We start from the raw sequence: 26,808 nt of genomic DNA, 5'->3' as shown, positions 1-26,808 counted from the left end.
CCGCGGGCGTCATGGCACCCGAGGGAGCATCTAAATGCGCCCATGTCCTGGCCAGCAGTGGAGCATTTGCCAAAATGCCGCCGAATTTCTGCGGCGTTTCGGCGGCGACGCCTCTCGATGACGCCACTTGCCGCCCACAAGCAACATCATCGAGAGGCATCGCCGCCGAAATGCCGCAGAAATTCGGCGGCATTTCGGCGGGTGCTCCATCGCCACCACAGTCCTTCGTCTGGCGCCCGCCAGACGAAAAGATTGGGGACCACTGCTTTAGAGTATGGATGAGATTTTGTTTAAGTATTTTAGACAATACTTTTTAATATCAGTTTAAAGCCTACTTATAAAAGCTTTAAGTAGTAGCTTTACATACTGCCTCAGTAGATGATAGGTACAAAATACACTCCTTTTTCCACCTGCAGGTTCAAATGCTGCCTTCAGGTTTATCTGTGCAAAACCTCATAAGGCAATGAGGTTGAAGAACTGGTGGCAAGACACCCTCTACTGAAAATATGCAAATAAAGTTGGCTTTCCCCAACCTCTAACTTTGCATTGTGCCCTGAAAGATCATCAGTTTACTCAGTCTTTTGCCTGGAGTGGAGCTTGATAGATCATTTTCTTTAATTTGTGTTCTGTTACAGCTTCTCTCAAAATAAACATTTTATGTTCAGTGACATGGATGCTGCCAGAGATCTGCTAGTTTTCTAGCCACTGCTTTCGGGATAGAGTAAGAGAGAAGGGACCTTATACAGATATTGCCAACTTGAAATACAGTCATTTACAAAAAAATAGTTTAAGGAAATACATGCCCTTGTTTCCCCATGTTAAATTTTTAAGGTGTGGCAAGTTACATTTCCTTTTTGTTAAGTCTTTTTCTCTCCCATTACTGCATGAAAGATCCACACAAAAAGAAAAACAGAATATTCAGAAGAAGCAATGAAACTCTCAGCATACAAATGCAAAGTAATCAATCTGAACACAGAATAAATATTCTAATTAAGTTTATAATCGTAGTTACTTTTAACTATTTAATTATAGTAAATAAACAACTTCTGTTAGAAATTTGTTTTATGTTGACATGTCTTTTTAAGGTATGCTTAATACAGGGATATTCAATTTAATATTCCTTTTCATCTAATTTAATTGTTTTTCCTTTTGGAGGTTTGTGTTTTATTCTTCATTAGGTTTGGGATTTGTAGGAATCCTCCACTTCAGCGGAAAACTATATAAAAGAAATGATGTTCACATATGACTATGTGGAGTGCAGAAGAAACTAATGAGTGATGATGAACAGCCTCCGTTAGGGGAACTACATGGACACCTTTAAGTTCTGCAGCCAAAAAAGGTCCAAAAACAAAAGCAAAAACCACACACCTTAGTATTTTCAAGTTACTGCAGCTTATTCGTTTGTGCCACTTCTCCCATTTTGACCTCACTTTCCATCCCATTTTGGGCTACAGCACCACATTCATGATCATGAATAGGTAAATCTCAATGTGTCACAAAGACATCCTGCACAGATTATACTTCAGGGTATCAAACCACAAATCAGCAGAAAAGTCCCTCCCCCCTCCCAAAAAAAACCCCACTTATGCAAGACACAAGATGCCCCAGATAAAATCCTAAGGGATAAGAAAATTCTTTGAATTTTATTATTTTAAACTGTTTCTTCTATATAAAACATTGCAGAGGGGCAAAAGTACATTAGTACAGTGATGGAGTGACAGAGCTCCTGTTCATTTCTTTTTTAGGAAAGCATAGTTATGTGAATTAAGACTGTAAAAATGATTAACTGGGTTTATTAAATACTGTAATTCAACCTGCAGCAAAAGATCCCTTGCCTCCCTGATCTACTTCTTTTTCTGTAACCAGCAAAGAATAGTTTATGGAACACAGGCTGCCTTATCATTCTTTGCCCTACATAGGCTGAAAAAGGGCTGAGCCTTTTAGTTGTTACAGTTCTATCAGAAATCTTCCAACCCAGACACCTCCATCAAATGGCTGGCTGACTTTTTGCAACTGAGGGGGCAGATGATCCATCAGAATTCTTTTGAGCTGCCTCAAGTCACTGGAATCCTAATTATAATTGGAAGAAGCAAAGCAAAAAATCCTCTGAAGCAAGCTGCTGCTTTACTAGGGTGGAGGGGTAGCAGAGAGAGAGAGGGAAGATGATCACTTAGGACTGCAAGCAGGAGTGGCAGAAGCTCCCTAAAAGTGTGGAGAGGGTCCCCCCCCACCAGCACCTGAACAATGCCCCCGTGCCACTCCTGCCTGAGGCTCTGCCCCCATGCCACCCCTTCCCCCCAAACCCCGACCCGCTTGCTCGTTTCCACTCCCTCCCTTCCCCATCACTTGTCCTTATGGCCAGTAAAAAGTGATGGGGCCATGGCCCCCCGGTCCAGTGCCCATGATCCCTATCCAATGTTGCCCATACACTCAAAGTCACAATGGCTCCATAGAACAGATGGGAGCATAAGGAATTCAGGATCAGGCTTCAGGTGAAAAATGTATCTGTTGCACCTGTACTAATATATCTATATTACACACAAAAAATACATTAAATGAATGTTAATTTCAAATACAAGCACTCTAAAGAAAAGAATGGCATATTAGGGTTGCCTGGGCAACAGTCAATTCTGCTTTCTTGTGCAGCCAGCCTGTTTAATTCACTGTACAAGTGTCCTTTGGGGGGAAAACACCAAGTTACGTCTTTAAGGGTATGTCTGCACAACAAAATTAGGTCGATTTTATAGAAGTTGATTTTTAGAAATCAATTTTATACAGTTGATTGGGTATGTCTCCACTAAGCGCATTAAGCAGGTGGAATGCGTCCTCACTACTATGGCTAGCAGCGACTCACGGAGTGGTGCACTATGGGAAGCTATCCCAGGTCCCGCAGTCTCCACTGCCCATTGGAATTCTGGGTTAAGCTCCCAAAGCCTGATGGGGCAAAAACATTGTCACGGGTGGTTTTGGGTACATGTCATCATGTACCATTCCTCCCTCCGTGAAAGCAACTGCAGACAATCATTTCGCGCCTTTTTTCCTGGGTTACCCGTGCAGATGCCATAGCACGGCAAGCATGGAGCCCACTCAGCTCACTGCTGCTGTTGCGAGCATTGTAAACACCTCACGCATTATACTGCAATATGTGCAGAACCTGGCTAAGAGATGACAGCATGAGGACGATTATGATGAGGACATGGACACAGACGTTCCTGAAAGCATCGCATGTGGCAATTGGGACATCATGGCAGCAGTGGGGCTGGTTGATACAGTGGAACTCCAATTCTGGGCCTGGCAAACAAGCACAGACTGGTGGGACCGCATAGTGTTGCGGGTGTGCGACAATTCCCAGTGGCTGCGAAACTTACGCATGCATAAGGGCCCTTTCATGGAACTCTCTGAATTGCTTTCCCCTGCCCTGAAGCGCAGGAATACCAAGATGAGAGCTGCCCTGACAGTTGAGAAGCGAGTGGCGATAGCCCTGTGGAAACTTGCAACGCCAGACAGCTACCAGTCAGTCAGGAATCAGTTTGGCGTGAGCAAATCTACTGTGGGCACCGCTGTGATTCAAGTAGCCAACGCAATCACTGACCTTCTGCTAACAAGGGTAGTGACTCTGGGAAATGTGCAGGTCAGAGTGGATGGCTTTGCTGCAATGGGTTTCCCTAACTGTCGTGGGGTGGTAGACGGAACACATATCCCTATCTTGGCACTGGACCACCTTGCCAACCAGTACTTAAACCACAAGAGGTACTTCTCAATGGTGCTGCAAGCACTGCTGGATCACAAGGGACGTTTCACCGACATCAACCTGGGATGGCCGGGAAAGGTGCATGATGCTCACATCTTTAGGAACTTACTTCCCAAACCAGAAAATTATTGTTGTGGATGTTGAAATGCCAATAGTTATCCTTGGAGACCCAGCCTACCCCTTGCTCCCATGGCTCATGAAGCCATACACAGGCAGCCTGGACAGTAGTAAGGAGCAGTTCAACTATAGGCTGAGCAAGTGCAGAACGGTGGACATTTAAAAGCTCACTTGCGCTGTTTGCTGACTAGTTTAGATCTCAGCATAACCAATATTCCCATTGTTATTAGTGCTTGCTGTGTGCTCCATAATATCTAAGAGAGTAAGAGGGAAGACGTTTAGGGCGGGGTGGGAGGTTGAGGCAAATCGCCTGGCTGCCAATTTTGAACAGCCAGACACTAGGGCGATTAGAAGAGCACAGGTAGGCGCGCTGGGCATCAGAGAGGCTTTGAAAACCAGTTTCGTGACTGGCCAGGCTAGGATGTGACAGTTGTGTGTGTTTCTCCTTGATGCAAACCCACCTCCTTTGTTGATTTTAATTCCTTGTAAGCCAACCACCCTCCCCCCTTCAATCACAGCTGGCAAAGGAAATAAAGTCACTACTGTTTTGAAACCATGCATTTTTTTTTAATTAATAAAGGAAATAACTGATAAAGTAGCCTGGGTGGGGTAGGGTGGGGGAGGAGAGAAGGACAAGGCCACATTGCTTATTGTAGCCACACTACAAATCAAAACTTTTTGAATGACAGCCTTCTGTTGCTTGGGCCATCCTCTGGAGTGGAGTGGCTGGGTGCCCGGAGCCTCCCCACGCGTTCTTAGGCATCTGGGTGAGGAGGATATGGAACTTGGGGAGGAGGGCAGTTGTACAGTGGATGCAGGGGTGGTCTGTGCTCTTGTTGGCTTTCCTACAGCTCCACCAGACGCCCGAGCATGTCCATTTGCTCCCCTATTAGCCTCAGCATTGCATCCTGCCTCTTCGCATCATGCTCACTGGATGCTAAGCCTGAACTCTGCCACTGAATGCCTCCATACATTCAGCTGTGCTCTAACAGTGCGGGAGGACTGCAGGAGCTCGGAAAACATGAAAAAAATGCACTCGCAATTACACCTTCTAATCTGCGATAACCTCAGGGATGGAGATTGTAGGGGGAGCATAGAAACATTTGCACTGGCGGGTGGATAAAAAGGGGAGAGTAAAATTTAAGATGATCCTTTTGTTCTCAGAAATATGAGACTCTTTCACAGTGAATCAAGCAATTCACAGCAGACAGCACATGTGCTTTAGGTACAAGGTTGCATTTTGCCTTTTATATTGAGCGCCTGCCAGTATGGTGACACATCACACACGGCTGGGCACAGAATTCGGTTTCCAGGCACCCATGGTAAGCCAAAAGGTACACGGGTTTGGCTTCTAACACCTTCATAACATGTGGGAATGGTTTCAAACTGCAGCACCCTCCTTTCCCATAGCAACCAATGCTGGTTGTGTTTGCCATTTAAAAGGAGGGTCTGCGGTTTTTGGGTGGATGTGCAGCACCCAGGACCATTCGCTGCCATGCTTTGTCCTGCAATGATTCCAGACTACTTGCTATTGGCTTGGTGTGGTAAAGTGTCCTACCACGGGGGACGAAATAAGGCAGCACTCCCCAGAAACCTTCTGTAAAGGCTTTCAGAGTACCTCCAGGAGAGCTTCATGGAGATGTCCCTGGAGCACTCCCGCTCCAACCCAGACACATTAACAGACTTTTCCAGTAGCTGTACTGGCCGCAAATGCGTCCCAAGTCTTCAGGGCAAATCAAACATTAAACACTATTGCTTTTAAACCCTGTACTGCAGTTTCTCCACCTTCAGGGTCAGGGATCCTGCCTTGGGAGGGTATTGGCTCCAGGGTGATGAAAAGGTCCTGGCTGCCGGGGAGAACGGATTCACTGCTTGCCTGCTGTGCATTCTCCTCCTCCTCCTCCACAAAATCCTCCTCTATCTTGCTTGAGACTCCCCCCTTGCAGGTGTCCACGGACAGTGGTTGGGTAGTGGTAAGGTCCCCTCACAGAATGCCATGCAACTGATCACAGAAGCAGCATATCTGGGGCTCTGACCCGGAGCGACCGTTTGCCTCCTTTGTCTTTTGGTAGGCTTGCCTGAGCTCCTTGAGTTTCACGCAGCACTGCTGTGTGACCCTGTTGTAGCCTCTGTCCATCATGCCCTGTGCGATTTCGGCATATATATATATATTAGCATTTCTTCTTTTTGATCAGAGTTCTGCCTGCACAGATTCTTCTCCCCATACAGCAATCAGATCCAGTGTCTCCTGTTCACTCCATGCTGGAGCTCATTTGCTATTCTGGGGGGACTGCATGGTCACCTGTGCTGCTGAGCTTGCCACACTGACCAAACAGGAAATGAAATTCCAGAGTTCCCAGGGCTTTTCATGTGTACCTGGCTACTGCATCGGAGTTGAAAGTGCTGGCCAGAGCGGTCACATTGGAGCACGCTGGGATAGCTCCCAGAGGCCAATAAAGTCAATTTGCATCCAAACTACCCCAAATTTGACCCAGCAAGGTCGATTTTAGTGCTACTACCTCGCTGGGGAGGAGTACAGAAGTCGATTTTAAGAGACCTTTAGGTTGACGGAACAGGGTTGCTTGTGTAGACACATTCGTTATAAAATCGACCTAATGCAGCTACATTCGACCTAACCCAGAGGTTGCATGATAAACTATAAATCTTATTTCCTAGTGCACAAGTGCTTGACTTGGCAGCTTAACCCATTTAAAAATATTAGATTGCATGTAAGCACTGTCTTAGTCTATGAGTTTTAATTTTAAAGAAAAAAGTAAAAGCCAACTTCTAGTATGAGAAACAAATAGCTTCCTCCCAGCCACATCAATCAACAGGGTTTGAACCATAAACCTGCAGTACTGACTGCTACTATTTGAGCTACAAGATTAACATTAGCTGGCAGAAGGAGAAAGTGGTTTTCCCAGAAACAAAAGAAAAAAATATCTAGTGGGAAAGACAGAAAAGGTGCCATATTAGAGTTACACTCACACCCCCCCAAAAAACTTATCTCCCTCCTGTCTTGCAATTTCTTGTTGTTTCCCACTGGCTCCAACTACACGTTTCCATTAGGCTGCAATGCGCAAGTGAGTTGTCAGAATCTGTTGCAGTGTAAGAAATTCTCAAGAAGGAAAACCCCACTAAGGACATGTTTTCTCTTCTCCCTGCTCATGATTTGGAAGTCTGCTGAAATGAGCTGCAACCAATGAACAGCAAGAGAATCTCAGCTTTTTAACTAGGCAGAGCCATTAGAAATGAAGTGGTACCACTTTCTGGATAGTTCTGCAGTAAGATATGGGCCACTTTGTATGCAGCCTCCAGAGTATGTGCCTGAAAATGGGGACAAGAGCCTGAGGGGAAATAATTTATTTGAAAGAGGAAGGGGTTCTCTGCAGTTTTAACAGCAGATACTAGCCACATATTAACAGCACATGACAAAGCTTACACTACTATTTTAATATTGGTATACACATTCTTTAAAGCTATCAATTTAAGCAATGTCTAGTAAGCCATTAACTAAAATTACTGATAGTTAATCTGTTAGTAAATTGCCTTTTATAGGGGACAGTTTCAGTATTTGTCTTGCAGTCTCCTGTTACAGTTTATTTTTTCCCCTCCCTAGTAACAGAGATAATCACTATTTGTCATTTCTCATCAGTGTAGATTGACACACGGTCTTGTAGAGAGTAAAGTAAAATACCCAATGAAATAATCTCATAGAAAACAAATAATCAAGCAAGCCAAGTTTTACTTTGTTAACTAGTTTCAGAGTAGCAGCCGTGTTAGTCTGTATCCACAAAAAGAACAGGAGTACTTGTGGCACCTTAGAGACTAACAAATTTATTTGAGCATAAGCTTTCATGGGCTACAGCCCACTTAATCGGATGCATGTAGCCCACGAAAGCTTATGCTCAAATAAATTTGTTAGTCTCTAAGATGCCACAAGTACTCCTGTTCTTTTTGTTAACTAGAGGATTGTTGGACTGAAAAGGTCTCTCTCCCTGGCCAAATTTAGGTCTTCCAGGAAAACAATCAAAGAAAAAATTCAACCTAGTCATCCATATTTAGGCAGAAGTTGAATAGAGAGGACTAAAGAGGTCTTACATTTTCACTGATTCCTGAAAATTATCTTGGCACTTTGGATTTATCATCTGCTTCTGAAGAGATTCAACTGTGGTTTCCCCTTCTGGGCCATTATTGCTATTAAATTTGTTGTTTGGTGCAGGTTCCACTTTAATTGATCCAATATTGTCCCACTAAACAGTCTGCCTTGCTGTTTACTGTAAGACTCCTATTTTGTGATTACCCCGTATCAGTGGCACTTTTGGCTCTCTGCTCAATGGAGATTAGCCATTACCACCCAGGGGGCAGGGAGCTTCTGCTGTCCTACTGAAACAGACAACAGTTGCAGCGATTTCCTTACATGCCCCCCCAAATTTCCCCAACACCCCCTCCCCAGTTTTGTGAACTAGTTACATGCAGTGTTGCCAATTTAGTGATTGTTTGGAAATTTACATTGAAATTGAAACATTAATACACATTTTAAAAGCATATACAGTGTATGATAAAATACGTGTATCTGAAAAAGTATAATAGATTTGAAAAATATGAACATAGACTAGCTTCCTTATACAGCTGTTTTTTAGGACAATGTTAGTGCATTCATTTCGGTGATGTTGGCCAACCTAATAATTTCAAATTATGATTTATAAGCAAATTCTAATTGAGCTCTCCCTGACAGCTAGTGATGAGCTAGGGGAAAAGGCTTCAGGACCAGATTGTATTTACATTCACATCTAATCCACCTAGCTATCCAGCAAATAGAGCTGTGTTGCCGAAGTGATAGATTTTGGCTGGGGTTGTGTAGTAAGATGAGGCCTTGAAACAAACTTTTGTGTCAGAGGCCCAGTCTTAGGCCTAAAGCCTGAACCAAAGTACTTCTGGGCATTGCTAAGCAAAGCTGGGCTGTGAGCCAGAGGCAGGCCCTCACTCACAGAAGTTGGCGAGAAGAGGGTTGTTAGAAGCAGGTGCATTCACATATAAGTGCTAATAAGAGGAACTTGTGCCAAGATGGCACCTTGACAGTCCAATACAAGGACACTCCATAGACATAACAAGGAACAGGCAGGTGCATCTTAAAGACAGGACAGCATGATGGATAGATCTGTTTGTCTGAAACAACATGATCAAAGGGGAGACACAGCACCCTAATGAGCCAAGGGGCTGTACCTCAATACATCAGTAGGGATGAGCAATCTGTCCTGTAAATGTATAAAAGTAGGCCCCGAAGTGCGCATCTTTGTCTGGTCTAGGGGGCAGTGGAAAGTCCCACCACTGACTGAGCTGGTCCATTGCCAGGGGGCACAAATTGGTAGTATGTCTTGTAGAGTCTACAGGAAACTATTACTGTGCTTCGTTTGACAAACCTGGCTCGGGTTCCTTCGTACCTTACTAGAGTCTGTGGTCTTTGGGGGTTCTCTCGGGGTCTGCTGTGTCAGCTATCTGCGCAGAGCTGGGGCAGCACACAGAGGGAACACGCACGCAGCTGACTGTTATCATCAAACAAGAGCAGAGCACCGGTAGCTACTGACAACAGTTGGGTTACAAATCACTTGAATGTGGGGGGTAATGAAATGTTGTTATTCTTATTGTATGAGTAAAGGGCAGTAGAACTGTACTTAGCCTGTGCTGATTGAGGGCATCAAGAGAGAGGGTGGGGACAGGTGTTTTGCTTGATGGTCTGCCTGAGTCACAAGTACTATTTGACCTGCCCCTCTCCACTGTTTAAAGACAGAGCTGATTAAGCTCCATAGAGAGTCTTTTGTTTTGTTAAGTGACCATTACAGCTGAAACACTAATAAACAGGTCTAAGTGCTTAGACCTGCTGTGGGACAATGTTTCTGTGGAAGAGGTAGCCCAGCCTGCACTAGCAGCGAGGTTCCCCCACTGGGAGCTGGGTGGAACCTCAAGAGACCAACTCACAAAGGTCACAGTGGCAGATGGCAGCAGAAGGTGACAGCACAGGGCCATTGGCAACAGAGCGATGGAGTGAACGGTATGACAACGAACAACAGTGGCAAGAACAAACAGTGAGCAGCTGGAGGAACGAGCAAGGTGCCTTCTTGCCCCTCACCTGGGAGGTGAACTCATGTGAAAGAACCTCTGAACTCTGAGTCTCCACTGACCAATGACAACATTGAGGAGCGTGGTGCGGTGAAGGGAAAAGTGAGGGGCATGTTAAATAAACATTTGTTTGTTGGACTACATTCTAGTGACTTTGCTCCTGAATGCTAGATTTGTGACTGGGAATGGAAACTTATATAAATACATTTCCTAGTAGGCCAGGATTTTTAAAATGCATTATTTGCCAAGGTTAACTCACATCATTGCTATCTTGAGAGGTCATTATGTTGGGGAGTTTCTGTACTAAACATCTTTATTATAATTAATTTATTTTTACATTCAAATGGCCACACTGGGTCAGACCAATGGTTTATCTAGCCCAGTTTCCTGTTTTCCAACAGCGGTCAAAGCCACGTGCTTCAGAGGGAATGAACAGAACAGGTAATCATCAAGTGATCCATCCCATTCCCAGCTTCTGGAAAACAGGCTAGGGACACTCAGAGCATGGTGTTGCATACCTGCCCATCCTGGCTAATAGCCACTGATAGACATATTCTCCATGAATTTATCTAGTTCTTTCTTTAATCCTGTTATAGTTTTGGTCTTCACAGCATTCCCTGGCAAAGAGTTCCACGGGTAGACTATATTTTGTGAAGAAGTACTTCCTTTTGTTTTTCCTTTTTAAACCTGTTGCCTATTAATTTCATTAGGTGACTGCTAGTTCTGTGTGTTTTGTGAAGGATTAAATAACATTTCCTTATTCAATTTCTTCACACCAGTCAAGATTTTATAGACCTCTATCATATCCCCCCCCAGTCAGTTTTCTAAGCTGAAAATTCCCAGTCATTTTAATCTCTCCTCTTGCTTCATATCCCTAATAATTTTAGTTGCCCATCTCTGTACCTTTTCCAATTCCAATATATCTTTTTTGGGATCGGGTGACCAGTTCTGCACACAGTATTCAAGGTGTGCATGTACCATGGATTTATATAAAGGCAATATGATATCTTCTGTCTTCTTATCTATCCCTTTTCTTAATGACTCTCAACATTGTTTGCTTTTTTGACTGCCACTGCACATTGAGTAGACATTTTCAGAGAACCATCCACAATGACTACAACATCTCTTCCTTGAGTGTTAACAGCTAATTTAGACCCCATCATTTTGTATGTATAGTTGAAATTATGTTTTCCAATGTGCATTACTTTGCATTTATCAACATTGAATTTCATCTGCCATTTTGTTGCACAGTCACCCAGTTTTGTGAGATCCCTTTGTAACTCTTCGCAGTCTGCTTTGGACTTAATGATCTTGAATAGTTTTGTATCATCTGCAAATTTTGCCACCTCACTATTTACCCATTTTTCCAGATCATTTATGAATATGTTGAACAGTAATGGTCCCAGTACCGACCCCTCAAGGATACCACTATTTATATATCTCTCCATTCTGAAAACTGATCATTCATGCCTATCCTTTGTTTCCCCGTCTTTTAACCAGTTACTGATCGATGAGAGAAGTTTCCCTCTTATCCCATGATGGCTTACTTTTCAAAAGTCAATTTAAATTCATTTTTTTAAATTATATTTGTTTTAGAAATCTAGAACGGTTATGTGTTTTGGTGTAATTTGCATTATCCTTATGTTAAATTTGCATTATCCTAACAAAACATTTAATTTATTCATCTCTCTTTTATACGTTGCAGGTCAAAGTGAAAAAGACAAAAACAATGCAACAATTTTTCCACTCAAAGGCCTCAAAAACCAACCAAGGTGAAGAAAACATCAAGAACATGTCATTTGAAGGTTCAAGTGGTGTATCTATATCCAACCAGCCCAAAGCACAAATACAGCTACCTAGTGAAGAAACAGTGCCTCCAAAACCTAAGGGCAGTTCCTGATGTTTGTCGGTCAAAGTGTTCCCATTTATTGAAGTTACAAAAGATGGCTACTGGTGCACCTCTTGCAAAAAAGCTTATGAAGAAGGAAAGCTTTCCAATGCTATAATTGGTAAAAGTGGAGGAGCTTGGTTTGTCAGACCGATCAGCAAAGCCAATGTTGACAAACTGTGAAAAGGCTGCAAAACAACATCATGCCTCTGGAGTGCATCAACATGCAGAAAGCCTTATAAGCCCACTTTCAAAGCCAATTTTAGAAGTACTTAACGAGGCTGTTAAGAATGCTGGGGAGACAACACAGTTCATGCAAACAAACATGGCTGTGGCATCATACTTTCTATTTAAGCAAGAGATACCACACACTACAAACTGGAGGCCAATGGTAAGTGCATTGTCACTTGTTCATCCTGAAGTTGAACACTGTTTCCAGACAAGACTGGCAAATGCTCACCATCTTTTGGCAAGAAACTCAACTGACTGTCTAGAAGCATGTGGTGCAACAGTGAAAGACTCAGCAGTTGAAAAAGTGAAGAACTCTCTCACCAGATTCAAAAAATTTGCACACTTGGCTGATAAATGCACCAATGCAAATGGGCATCAAGTATTAAGTCATTATGTACATTATCTTGATGTCAGTGGCAGGCCAGTAGATGCATTTCTAGATGTTCAAGTTATAGAAGACACATCGACTGTATCTGTGACAACCCACATCTTAGAAGAGTTAAATGCTTGTCAATTGGGCCCCAAACAGATGGCTGCTTGTGCGTTTGATGGAGCTGCAAACTTTTTTGGAAGACATGGTGGAGTACAAGCTTTGCTCAGAGAAAAGTGTAACTCTAATCTCTCCTATACACACTGCAGAGTCCATCTGCAGACTTCAAAAGATGTTAAAAAAAGCTATAAATTTAATGTCTTCATTATATTCTTTTTTCAGCAAGAGTCCAAAAAGACTGAATATCTTGGAAAATATAGAAGATATACTGGGACTGAAGTTCAAATTAATCCAACCTGTGAAAACCGCTGGCTCTCTCTCAAGCGATCCTTGGCTCGTGTCTTAAAATTACTCCAGCCGTTATTACTGGCTTTGGGAAGCATATACCAAGATGGGATGGATCTAAGTATGAGGCTGGTGGATTACTTTTGCTACTACGTTCAGAGAAGACTACTGCCATTCTCTCTCTTGTAAGTCTACTGTTGAAACCACTTGGGTCATTAAACAATGCCATCCAGGCATCTGCTACAACAGTAGTAGATCTTTGTCCAGCAATAGAAGCTACATTTGAATCAGAGACCTATCCGCTGAAAAAGTACTGGAAGAAGCAAAGACTTCAGTTCAGAAGTTGACTAAAGATTCAATATAAATGCCTTGATAAGTGAAGAGCACAAGAAGTGTTTGTTAAGACAACTGAAAAAAGTACATAGACTGGATTCTTAAAAATCTACAACAGCGACTTCTAGATTCTACTCAACCTCTACGTAGCTTTTACAGATCCCTGTCCTATAAAACACAGACAGTTGAGTGGAGTGAGGCACTACCAGCAATGGGGCTGCCATGTGCTCAAGATAGAATAGAAAATTTAAACACAGAGTGGAATATCATAGGATGAATGAATGAAGATTTGACTTCAACTTGTTTTTTTTTTTTTTTTTTAATCATCACTAGTGGCTCAACCCGATCTTTGTGCTATGTTTCCTGGGATGAAAGAAGTAGGAATTCAACTCTTGCTACTCCCAGTCACAACAGCTACAGTTGAGCATTCTTTTTCATCATTGAATAGAATTTTGTGTTCTGAAAGAAGTCACCTTCTGCCTGATAATATGAATGAACTATTGAGCATATCAATTGAAGGAATGGATACACAAGAAGCCATCAAAGATAAATGCATTGCATTCAAGAAGTTCATTAACAGAGTTGTGCAAAATTATAACAAGAAACCAAGAAGGATGTAGATGTAGTGCTTCACAGAAGGCTTGAGTGGCCAACTTTAATTTGTGATGATTTTAAAACATGAGTTAAATCTAATAAAATAGTCATGAAACATTTTTCAGTTTTTACTAGGGTGCCATACAGCCCACCTTCACCCTGACAGTCTCATCCCTCATCAGCCATGACCCTGCCCCCTGTAAATTTGAAAAAAAACCCTTCCATTTCAATTCCTGGGGAAAACACTGAACAATTGCCATATTATCTGTCATTTTCAGACAACTGCCAACAGAAATGAAGTCCTTCAATTTCAGGAGAACCAGATGATTTGATTTGGAGGAACAGGGAGCAGAACACACCTGGTGGTATATTAATGGACAAATTAAGATAAGGTGGCATTCAAGACATTGTATCTGGAAATGCATCCCCTACTTCCTCCCTCTCCATTGTCTGTTCTTGCTATATTCTTGCTCTCTCTTCTAGTGACTCTGCCCACACAAACAAAAGAATGTATTCTATCTAGAATACCATCCACTCTCTACTTTTAGCTTGAGTAGTTGGAGACTAGTAACACATGCTTTTCCTTTTCAATTAGTGCTTCTTCCACGGTTTCTCCCAAATAGCTTGCTCCCCCAAATCTTGGTCAATACCAGGATTTGTGAAGCAGGTGAATCCTCTTCCTGGGGTTCATAATTAAAACTGACTTCTGGCCACCACATTAGTAGCCATAGAATGCCCTGAAAGAGCGACTTAATCTGTGATGGCATCACAAAGAAGTGATGCTTCTCAGGATCTCTTTTTGTCCTTAGTTTTGTCCTCAAGCTTCTTTCACACGGGTTTATGAAAACAGAAGACAAACAAATCCTGCATGATGGAAGTTAATACTTGAAAGTTTTTCCTCAGACATCTGAACGTTTCCGTCCCCTGGATTTTCAAGGAACAATTGAGGGTTTGGGTGGTGATGGCACATCTCTATCAGGGTCTAGGAACTTGCCCAGCAGAGATTATCCTTTGGTATTTTATCATTCTTCAAGACACCTGGATTCAGCCTCCTATCCTGCTGGGGAATTACTACTTAGCCTGGATTATGTCCTTCGTAGCCATTGTGAAACTTCAGGGAAATATTTACATTTAGGTTTAGATGGCTCCTGCTGAGCCACTTGTAACTCAAGAGTTGTTGTGATTTTGTTTAACATAGTCTTAAATGTCAATTATCAAGTTACACTAATATGTAAATATTGTTTTCACTTGCAGTGTGGTGTTTATTGCAGTCAATTTTGTATCAACACACACAATCCCAAAACAGAAAATATTCTGGAGATCTCACTAGTTTAGAAAAATCTTTAACTTTAAAGTCCAAAACATAGAAAGAGTTAAACGCCGCAAGCCAGCTGATTGCCCCGGGCAGGAGGAGGGGCACGCCTCCCCCGTCCCTCCCTCCCGTGCCTCCTGCCAGCGGCAGTCAGCTGGCTTGCAGTCTTTTGGAGGCAGGAGGGAGGAGGGAGGAGCGAGGACTCGGTGCGCCTCCCCTCTCCCTCCTCTGCCTCCCAAACACAGCAAGCAAGCTGATGGCCCCAGGCAAGAGGGAGGGGGGGGGAGGAGCAAGGACTCAACACGCAGGCTCCCCCTCCCCTGCCTCCCAAACGCAGCAAGCCAGCTGATTGCCCCGGGCAGGAGGGAGGAGCGAGGACTCGGCGCACCTGCCCCCTCCCTCCCCAGCCTCCCGAACGCAGCAAGGAGTTTAGAAGGGAGGGGAGAGAGCCAGGATGCAGAGTGGGAAGTAAAGGGGGAGGAGGTGGGGTGGGGAGAAGAGGCAGGTCAAGAGTGGAGGCTTGGGGGAAGGGGTGGGGTGGGCAGGCTGAGGGTTGAGCCCCCCACCCCTGGTGCTTGCAGAGTAGGGGAAGCTGCCCTGGAACCTAATCCCCCCCCCCCTTTACATTAATTTTTATGGGGAAATTGGATTCACTTAACATTGTTTCACTTAAAGTTGCATTTATCAGGAACATAACTACAACATTAAGTGAGGAGTTACTGTACAACTGTGCATGTACTTGGGGGAAAGCCCACCAGACAGTAGGCAATCAGCCTGAATGAGCCATTTAAGAAAGACAATAAGAACTTTGAAGATACTAATTGCCCACCTTCCTGAGAAGATTCCTGGGATGTTGCCTGACACTGCAAGGTCATGAGAGGATGTCAGCTGGTACAGAGTACCACCTTGGACACTGCTGGTATTTTTCCACTGGAAACAAAGGATTCCCGCCTTATGTAAATCCTACTTAAGGCTAGGAAGTGAGTCAATCAAGGCTCTTCTCCATTGCCTCCCCGCCCAAGAAGGAAGACTGCTGAAAGCACCAGAAGAAACAAAGGAACTAACTGGGGGAAAGCAAGGGCTGAGTCCAGGTTGAGACAGGGGTCTAGCCTGTGAAGAGAAACAACTGAAACTCTAAGCTGCAGAAACTCTGTAACCTGCCTAAAACAACATTTAGGGTGAGAAATTACTATTTGTAACATGTTTCTTTAGTGAAGTAAGCTTAGGTTGAGTGTTTTGTTTTATTTGCTCAGTAAACTGATTTGTTCCATTTGCTATCCCTTATAATCACTTAAAATTTACCTTTTGTAGTTAATAAACTTATTTTTTATTTCAAAACCCAGTTTGTGCAATTCATATCTTGGGGGCAAAAAGCTGTGCATATATCCCTCCACATTCAGGAAGGGGGCAATTTTTATGAGCTTATGCTGTACAGATCTCTTTATACAATGCAAGACAATATAATTTTGGGTTTACACTCTAGAGGGTGTGCACACAGGAGAGCTGGGCATTCCCCTAGCTCAGCCCTCCCACAGAGAGTTAATCTCAGACTCTGTATGATTCCGCATCTGGGTGCGTTGCTAACTGTGTGTGTGCTGGACAGGGGCTTGAGAACCTGACGTAGCAGCAGAGTGTGTGGGGGGGGGGGGGGGAAGCCAGGTGGTGGCACAGGTGGGCTCAGTGGAACCCCAGCACATCAGGTGGCACCCCTGAAAGGGGGGTCCAACCTGTCACACTATGAATAAATGGTTTATTTCAACATGGAAAAGGTTAACAACAAGGTGTCTACTACAGGGTTTCTTGAACCTTCTCCTGAAATTTATGGCATTGGCCACTTTGAAAAACAGGATGCTGGACTAGATGGACTACTGGTTTGATCCCATATGAAGATTTCCATGTTCTCTTGTCCAATTTGCTCCAACCTATGCATGTTAGTAGGATTGGAGCAACTCACCGAGGTAGAGAGAAGGTGAAAAGGAAGTCCTCCAGGGAAAACCCTAGACATAGCAAAACCTTGACCAGGAGACTTAAACATCGGCCTATGTTTGTTACAATTATCTGAGGTACCAATAAAGCAAACCCAAGAAGGCAATAAATTTGGACTGTACATAAATTTCATCATAGTCCATTCAGAACAGACTGGGAATTTCACCCAGTTAGAAGGGAAATTTTGTTTGTTTTAAGATAATGGATCTGGTTTGTTAATACAGTGGAGAATGGAATTATTCTCTCAACAATGAACCAAAACTGGAGGGATGGGCCATATACACTACATTTCTAAACATAGGATTTTGAGACATTATATAGAAACTGGGGTGGAATAAGAAGCTGAAGTACACATAGTGGTTTTGCAATGAGAGACAATAGGTGTGTAGGGTGGTAGGTTTTTTTGTTTGTTTTTCAAGTGTTATATGTTAGTCCATGGAACAGGTACATGATCCCAAAGCCCTATCTGGACAGTGCATTTGGGACTCAAAGACCAGAAACTCTACTAACAGCAAGATCCAGGAAACACACAAATGTCCTGACAACTCTGCAAATGCAACATCACTCAAACCTGCAACATTGGGAAAGCAGGATTTGAATCTCCTGATTTCTCAAAGTTGCATGCGAACAAGTAGGTGTGCATGGACGGTGCATTACTTACCACTTAAACCTGGACACTGCACTGTAACTTTTTCAGGCAGTGATGGGTAGGGAACGTTCAGTGAATCAGACAACATTCCCCCTTCAATAAGACAGGCCACTTCATTACTGAAGAACTCTTACCTTGTTGTAGAACTCTTGTTCTCTGGGACCCCGAGGCGGTGGCTGCAATTGCTTCAAGACTGTGCCATCTGGATGCTGCAGTATACCTAGAAAAACAAACAGTTCATTTATAGTTTAATTCTAAAGAATGCAACCATCCGGTCTTTTAAAGCTAGTAAATATTAAACAAGAGGTAGCCCAACTGTTCAGTGTAAACTACCCCTACTGTTCTTTACAAAGAACAGCGGAAACTAGCGCAAACAGCCCCAATCACCAAGCCCTTAGCAGGGATTAGGGAAAAGGAGAGGAGAAGGGTTCTTGTAGAAAGTGTGTTAAGTTACAAAATTATTTTTATAGGAAAAAAAATTGAAATTTTAACTCTACACAAGTAGGGATGGAAGACCTTTCTGCCTCTTTCCTTCCACAACTCCCAGTGCAAGTGATTTTATAGTACTGTGCTGGAAGGAAAGAGGCAGAAAGGTCTGGTCAGAAGGTGGTCCAGTGAGAAAAAGCTTGAGAAAAAGGGTCTGGAAGACGAAGGAAAAGCTGAGATTGTACTGCATTGACTGCACTAAATTGCACTAGTGCTGATGTGCTGAGGGTAGTAATGCCTTATTTTTTTCCATTTCCTTTCTTATGAAGTTTTGTTAGTGTGACAAAGTTCCTCCTCTACCTTGGTGTGTCCTGTGCTTATTGGCGGATTTGCTCGCCTCAGAGTTTCACTATGTGGGTCAGGAAACAGCCCAGAGACCTTCCCCTCTGGTAGAAGCCACAGTCCAGGTCAATTCCTCCTGTGTCTGATCAGGAGTTGGAAGGTTTGGGGGGAACCCGGGCCCGCCCTCTACTCTGAGTTCCAGCCCAGGGCCCTGTGGACTGCAGCTGTCTAGAGTGCCTCCTGGTACAGCTGCACGACAGCTACAACTCCCTGGGCTACTTCCCCATGGCCTCCTCCCAACACCTTCTTTATCCTCACCACAGGACCTCTCTCCTGGTATCTGATAAACACTGGTCTACAATTTTTAAGAAGTCGTCTGCTTCAGAGATGTGGAAGCAGGGAAAGAATGTATGTATGTATTTTGATATGCTGAATTCAAATATGACAATTAAAACAACTAATTGGCTACTGTTTCTAAAATATTTAAGTTTTTAGATTTTATGTCTATGTATATTGTGTAGATAGAGTTTTAATCATAAATTGTAAACCTAGGTCTTTTCATGTGTTTATGGTTGCTTTACATGATAATATTTCACCTGTCCTGTTTATGTAACACTTTAAAAATCAGCAAAAGGGTTATATAAATAAAATTTATTATGAAACAAAAGGCAAAAAACTATTATGTACATAGTTTAGTCCTATTCAGTGTCTATTCGGCACTTCTTGGCTTGTCTCTTGTATTCATTAAATGGAGCATCTCTTGTCACTGTCCAGCAATAGTCTGCAAGCATTGATGGGCTCCATTTGCCCTGATAGCGTTTCTCCATTGTTGCAATGTCCTGGTGAAATCACTCGCCGTGCTCGTCGCTCACTGCTCCGCAGTTCGGTGGAAAAAAATCTAGATGAGAGTTCCAAAAATGTATGTTTAGTGACATGTTGCAACCAAGGCTTTTGTATGCCTTGAGGAGGTTTTTCCACCAACAACCTGTAGTTGTCTGCCTTGTTGTTTCCGAGAAAATTTATTGCCACTAACTGGAAGGCTTTCCATGCCGTCTTTTCCTTGCCACGCAGTGCATGGTCAAATGCATCATCTCGAAGAAGTTCACGAATCTGAGGACCAACAAAGACACCTTCCTTTATCTTAGCTTCACTTAACCTTGGAAATTTTCCACGGAGGTACTTGAAAGCTGCTTGTGTTTTGTCAATGGCCTTGACAAAGTTCTTCATCAGACCCAGCTTGATGTGTAAGGGTGGTAACAAAATCTTCCTTGATTCAACAAGTGGTGGATGCTGAACACTTTTCCTCCCAGGCTCCAATGACTGTCGGAGTGGCCAATCTTTCTTGATGTAGTGGGAATCTCTTGCACGACTATCCCATTCGCAGAGAAAACAGCAGTACTTTGTGTATCCAGTCTGCAGACCAAGCAAGAGAGCAACAACCTTCAAATTGCCACAAAGCTGCCACTTATGTTGGTCATAGTTTATGCACCTCAAAAGTTGTTTCATGTTGTCATAGGTTTCCTTCATATGGACTGCATGACCAACTGGAATTGATGGCAAAACATTGCCATTATGCAGTAAAACAGCTTTAAGACTCGTCTTCGATGAATCAATGAACAGTCTCCACTCATCTGGATCGTGAACGATGCTGGGGGCTGCCATCACACCATCGATGTTGTTGCAGGCTACAAGATCACCTTCCATGAAGAAGAATGGGACAAGATCCTTTTGATGGTCACAGAACATGGAAACCCTAACATCACCTGCCAGGAGATTCCACTGCTGTAGTCTGGAGCCCAACAGCTCTGCCTTACTCTTGGGTAGTTCCAAATCCCTGACAAGGTCATTCAGTTCACCTTGTGTTATGAGGTGTGGTTCAGAGGAGGAGGATGGGAGAAAATGTGGGTCCTGTGACATTGGTGGTTGAGGAACAGAAGTTTCATCCTCTTCCTCGTCTGACTCAAGTGAGAATGATTCTGGTGCATCAGGAACCGGCAGTCCTTCTCCGTGGGGTACTGGGCGTATAGCTGATGGAACGTTTGGATAATGCACAGTCCACTTTTTCTTCTTTGACACACCTTTCCCAACTGGAGGCACCATGCAGAAGTAACAATTGCTGGTATGATCTGTTGGCTCTCTCCAAATCATTGGCACTGCAAAAGGCATAGATTTCCTTTTCCTGTTCAACCACTGGTGAAGATTTGTTGCACAAGTGTTGCAGCATATGTGTGGGGCCCACCTCTTGTCCTGATCTCCAATTTTGCAGCCAAAATAAAGGTGATAGGCTTTCTTAACCATAGTGGTTATACTGCGCTTTTGTGATGCAAAAGTCACTTCACCACAAACATAGCAGAAGTTATCTGCACTGTTGACACAAGTACGAGGCATCTCTGCTCACTTTGGCTAAACAGAAATGTGTCCCTTTGCAAAATCAAACACTGGCAAATAAGAGCACGACACTATGATTTCTAGAGCTGATATAGGGCAATTTGTTCAGCAGAGTGATGTAAGCTTCGTTATGATTGCATCATCCATGACTTCTAGGAATAACATGATGCAATTCATATCATGTATGACGCAATACCAGCTTCAGATTGCATCATTCATTGTTTTGCCTAAAAAGCAAGTACTGTCCAAACCCAGTCATAGATTTATTCATAGATCCAGTCAAAGATGTATTTTAGTCATTTCTGGTTTAAATTGAGATCCCTTCCCTTTATAACTCACTTATCCTCCGCCATTCCCAAGTCAAGGGTCGTATATACTGACCCAATAGCATAACTTGAAAACTAGAGCCAATCAACAATTTTAAGCATCATTTTCGTTCTCAGTGACCCAGAATTAGTACAGTTTGACTACATTTATTTCAGAAGCATTTTGGCTGTAGAGCAGTGTAATGCTTGTACTCCTCAGTCCTCCAGCAATATGCCTTCTCACTCTCAACTCCTAGTGCCTCTTGCTCCCAGCTCCTCACATGCATGCTATAAACTGAAGTGAGGTCCTTTTTAACTCAGGTGCCCTGATTAGCCAGCCTGTCCTAATTGATTCTAGCAGTTTCTTCTTAATTGGCTCCAGGTGTCCTAATTAGCCTGCCTGCCTTAGTTGGTTCCAGCAAGTTCCTGCTTGTTCTGGAACTGCCCCTGTTACCTTACCCAGAGAAATGGTATCTACTTAATCTGGGACTAATTTATCTGCCTTCTAACACTCTCCTGTAGCCATCTGGCCTGACCCGGTCACATTAGGTATATTGTGTGTGTAGAAACTTTAACTAATACACTATGTAGTGTTCAAGCATTAATTGTAAAAAATGTTTCTTTAGAAAGTGACTTAACAGTATGCCAGGAGTACTGATCCTTTTGTAGACAAAATATTTCTGAAACCAAATAGTTTTATTGTTCCTGTCAGTTTTACAGGAACCTACTGATCCCATAGCTGTTCTGCACAGGAAAATCTAAAGACAATGATTATTGTGCATGTGGAATGTGACCAGATTGGGCCCTTTTTGGCAGTACAAGAAGTATTTGCTCACTGTAATGAGAGTTTCAAGAACATGTTTCTTCCACTATCTATAAAGTTTTCACTAAAGGCATTCTAGCTTGTACAATATATTTTGCCATACCCTGATACTTGTAAGCATATCAGCTAAACTGCTTTTAAAAAATAATAAGCAGAAATTATATTCAATTATGGGACATTTTGATAACCATATAGGACTATTAAGAATGCATTGTTATATATTTGCTAATCAAAATAGTTTTCAAATTTATAAATGGATTTTTGTTTTATGACAAATAAGACATCAACATTTTGTACTAATTATTGTTATGCAACTGGATGCCACGCTAAAAGATACGAATCCTGCAATAGGCATAATGTTGAAAACAGACAATCTGATGAGTTATAAAGCCCTTTCAAGTTCTCTTTTAACCCTCTCACCTTTATTAATCAAAAGAAATCTAACTTCATTTTTTCCATTATCTGAATAGGTCGTTAACAGTTCTCAAATTTCTGACCTTATGATTTCTGAGCTAAATCCCAAACACCTACTTTGTCACTAACACAAGAAAACAAGAGCACACTTTAGATCAAAGAGATTTATTACAGCAATACATACTGATGCATCATGCTGGAATGACGTATTCACAAATATAATTGTTTATCCCAGCTCCCTCTAAAACTTTATCAAGTATTTTCCTCTCAAAAGCCCTAAATTTTTCCATAATTTCTACTTATTTTTAGCAATTTGGGGGGGGGGGGGTTTGGTTCTATTTTGCCAAGGAGCATTACAGGACTGTGGCTTGACAAGTTAAAATACTGGTTAAAAAAAAACTACATCAGCAGTGTACATCTCTCTCTTGAATTTTGTGTTCAACAAATTCCAAAGCCTACTAAAGGACAACAGTATCCTACCCACAGGACAAGAAGTCAAAGACCTGGTGAATCATTACCATTTTATACTGGCCTCAGCCACTGGCATGCTACTCCAAAAATAATGGCTCCTTCCTTTCCGTTGCCCACACAGATCTCCCTGGTTTTCTGATACCCTCTGTTGGATGGAGAGAGATGAGCAGAAACTTAAGTGCAGAGGGCAGAAAACAAAGGCTGATTCAGACAGAGTGAAACAAAAATTCCTCAAAGCCTATGCTGAGGCTCTAATTACAGGTCAAGAGAACCTTCCTATCAGCCTCCATTGAGGTTGCCAAATCCCACCCCAAGAAACTATCCAAAGTGGTAAATCACTTAATTCTGTGGTCTGGTCTATACTAACGCTCTAAGTTGATCTAAGTTACTCTAGTAACTGAAGTTGACATAACTTAAGTTGACTTACAGTGGTGTCTACACCGCTCTATGTTGACAGGAGATGTTCTCCCATCGACAGCTTCCACCTCTCAGGAAGGTGGAGTACAGCCGTCGATGGGAGAGCACTCTGCCACTGACTTAGCATATCTTCACCAGACCTGCTAAATCGACATCGCTGCATTGATCTCAATGGTGCTGATTTAGCTGGTAGTGTAGACATGGCCTGAGTGTCTACAACTGCATCAAAGAGCTATCATCCTACTTTACTGAAAAGATCATGCACATTCAGGATGTCTTCTCAAACAACATGGATCCACTATGCCTGCATCCCCCAACCAACAGCCCACTTGCATTCCCTGAGTTCAATGTATTCACTCGCCAAGTGGTTCCAGACACCTTAAAGGAGACCCAACCCAAGACATAAATCCAGCCCCGGCCTTTCTTGGCTTGTGAAAGAGAGAAATTAATAACAAGCGCTACTCCTGACCAAAATAGCCAGTGCCCCATTCAAAAAAAAAACAAAAAACCTTCCCTTTTTCTTTTAAACATGTAATTGTCCGACCAACAATAAAGAAACCCACCCTAAATACTTCAATCCTACTAACTATCATCCACTGTCAAACCTGTCACTCCTGAGCAAGCTAACCGAAAGGCCAACTACAAGCTCATCTAACGGAAGCCAACATTCTAGACCCAGCACAACTGGGTTGTAAGCCAGGACACAAAAGTATGGGCTTCTCCCATTGGTATAGTTAATCCACCTCCTCATGAGGAAGAAGCAGCTCTCCCATTGACATAGCATTGTCTTCACAGCGGGATTAGGTCAGTAAAACTATGTTGCTCTGAGATGGTTAATTTTCATACCACTGAGGAATATTTATATACCAGTATAAGTTTGTAGTGTAGACTTGGCCTAAAACTGTTTTAGTGACACTGACGGATGTTCTCCTGCTGTCAATAGATAGAATACAGACATCCATTCTTATTCTCCTGACCTCTGTGCATCATTTGACCCTGTTGATCATGAGATACTGTGGTCTCATCTGAGATTGGAGGCAGGAGTCCAGTGTTAATGCAGTATACTGGTCTGCGAGACAAGATGGGTGAGGTAATATTGTTTACAGAGCTGGCTCCAGGCACCAGCCGAGCAAGCTCATGCTTGGGGCAGCAGATTCTAAGGGGCGGCATTCCCTCTAATCCTTTTTTTTTCCCCCCCCTCCCTGCTTCGCTGCTTCGGCCACCCCGCAGATTTTTTTTCCTTTTTGGTTCACCGCTCTGGCCGCCCTGTAGGGGGCGGCAGCGCAGAGGAGAGGAGCGCCCTGCTGGGAGCAGGCTGTGCCCTCCATCTGCCCCAGCTGGTGCCTGGTCTGTAGCAAACCCTCCCAGCAAGTGGCACGGCAGAAGGCCTGGGTGCCTCCATTCTCTCTCCACCACCCCCCGCTCCCTCTCCCTTCCCCTCACTGCCTGGGGGACGTCCGCAGTGCCGGGAGTCCCCCTGCACGGTTTATTTTTTGCTCTGCCACTCTGGCCGCCCCGCAGGTTTGCTTTTTATGCTGCTTCGGTGCTCCGGCCGCCCCGCAGTTTTTTGTTTTTTTTTGCTTGGGGTGGCAAAAAAGCCAGAGCCGGCCCTGATTGTTTAATGGTTTGAGTAACGCCTGGAGGGATATACCCAAACAAAAGTGATGGGAAATTCCATCTCCACCACTAGACCCCTCACTCCAAGCCAAAAGTTGGAGTGCAAGAGCTTGAAGACTCAGCATTTTGCTGTCAAATATTAATGACGAACAAGGTGGAAGGACAACAGTCTCCCAAACAAACATCTCATCTAGGATCCAACTGGGGAATCCAGTGGCTTGAATTGAAATTGGGATTGAATTGGAAATCTCAGTATGTTTTTTAAGTCTTCATATATTGAAAGATCCTTGCTCCCTCAAACATGATGGGACTCCAGAAGGATTCTCATGTTGTGACAAATTTGCGTTGGGTTGACGTGTACCAGTACAGGAAGCCACGGTTATGGAATTGATTATACTGTGTCCATAGTGATCCATATAGTGATGTTCAGTGTTAACAAGTGATGTGTGAAAGCCATCAATCCGGACAGACGAGCAGTATTCTGCAGTAGAGCAGACAAGGGCTAGTGAAGAGGCCCACAGAGTTTTTGCATCCACTTCCCCGATCACTCCTGAGTTTCTAAATTAGATTTACATGCACCTTTACTTTGTCATGAGTATTTTTCAGGTACTGGTGGTATGTGATAATTCAGTCAAATGTCACTTCAAGATAATTCGGGGTGGGATCATGTCTTATCTGCTGGCCACAGAAGTCCACATGCAATTTCATCCTAGTTGTTGACTGTTTAGATGAAACGCTGACACAACACTCTTAATGGGTTTTGGTTTTAGCTGCCAATATAAGAAATATTCTTCCATGCTTTTAAGGTCCTTGGTTAGAACTTGTTCTACAGTAAGTAAATCCTGTGCCTGTGTAGTCAGAGCAAAGACAGATTTCCATTATGATGTCTGGGGAAGGTCATTGGTGTACATATTAAACGAGATCGGTCCTAGGACTGAACCCTGGGATAGGCAATTGTTCAGAGAGCATACCCTGCTGACCTAGTCACCAAGGAAAATGAAAAACCTGCGGTTGGACAGAACTTCTCGGAAGAATTTTATCATTGTATTGCATGGGATAATTTTGCTGGCTTTCAGAAGACTGTTCACCCATATGGTGTCACAGGCAGCAGATCAGTCTAAGAAAGCTGCCCAAATCTTTGAGTTTTCGCTAGACTCTCACCTCATTGTGTGTTGTTTAAGACTCATGCTTGGTCGGTTCAGCTGTGGCCTGGTCAGAAACCTACTTGTCCATTAGATAACATTGCTTCTACGAGCAGCATTCCTTCCTTTGCCACAATGGAACTCTTGAACAACAAGAGTAAGTCTCATCAGTGCAAGAGACAACCTTTTCGAGGGGTGGACCAAGACTGCGGCATGAACTCCCCCAGGAACTAAGAACTATCACAAACCTCACCTCTTTCCATTCTAAGGTCAAGGTGCATTTCTTTGACCTCGCTTCTCTAACATGAACATAGCAAGAGGTATATTTAATAAAACAGCTAGCAAAACATAACATCCACTCACTTCTCCCTCTGAGCAGAGGATGAGAGAAAGACCACCACACTCAGATTCAATGGTGAACAGCATGGTGTAAAAACCTATATAGAATAGAATAGCATATAAACAAGAACAAAGCTACTCTCCTTTTTATAGGCCGACTGATAATATGTTATTTTTCAAAACTAGTCAATTCCTGCTAAGAGTTAAGCCAGACAAAAATAATTCTATTTTCTTTAGTGGAGAGTACATTCAGGTTTCAGCAAGTTATGAACACACAAATGGAGGATATGGGTTATGCTTGAAAAAGTTTCCATGCTATTTAACTTAACTATAACAAGAGCCAACAAATGCCCATAACAACAAAATTT

At 43.1% G+C, this 26,808-nt stretch overlaps 1 protein-coding gene across 1 annotated transcript in view; it reads right to left on the bottom strand.

Annotated features, from left to right (window-relative positions):
- IPMK (inositol polyphosphate multikinase) overlaps window positions 1-26,808 on the bottom strand; it is a 76,989-nt gene that overhangs the window by 46,741 nt on the left and 3,440 nt on the right. Inside the window, exon 2 of the mRNA XM_045024112.1 lies at window positions 17,891-17,976. Within this exon, the coding sequence (XP_044880047.1) occupies window positions 17,891-17,976 (86 nt within the window). The remainder of the gene's footprint in view (window positions 1-17,890; window positions 17,977-26,808) is intronic.

Source organism: Mauremys mutica, chromosome 7 (genome assembly GCF_020497125.1).
Source record: "Mauremys mutica isolate MM-2020 ecotype Southern chromosome 7, ASM2049712v1, whole genome shotgun sequence".
NCBI lineage: Eukaryota > Metazoa > Chordata > Testudines > Geoemydidae > Mauremys > Mauremys mutica.
Note: the sequence above shows the minus strand (reverse complement) of the source record. Positions and strands in the feature narration are given on the sequence as shown.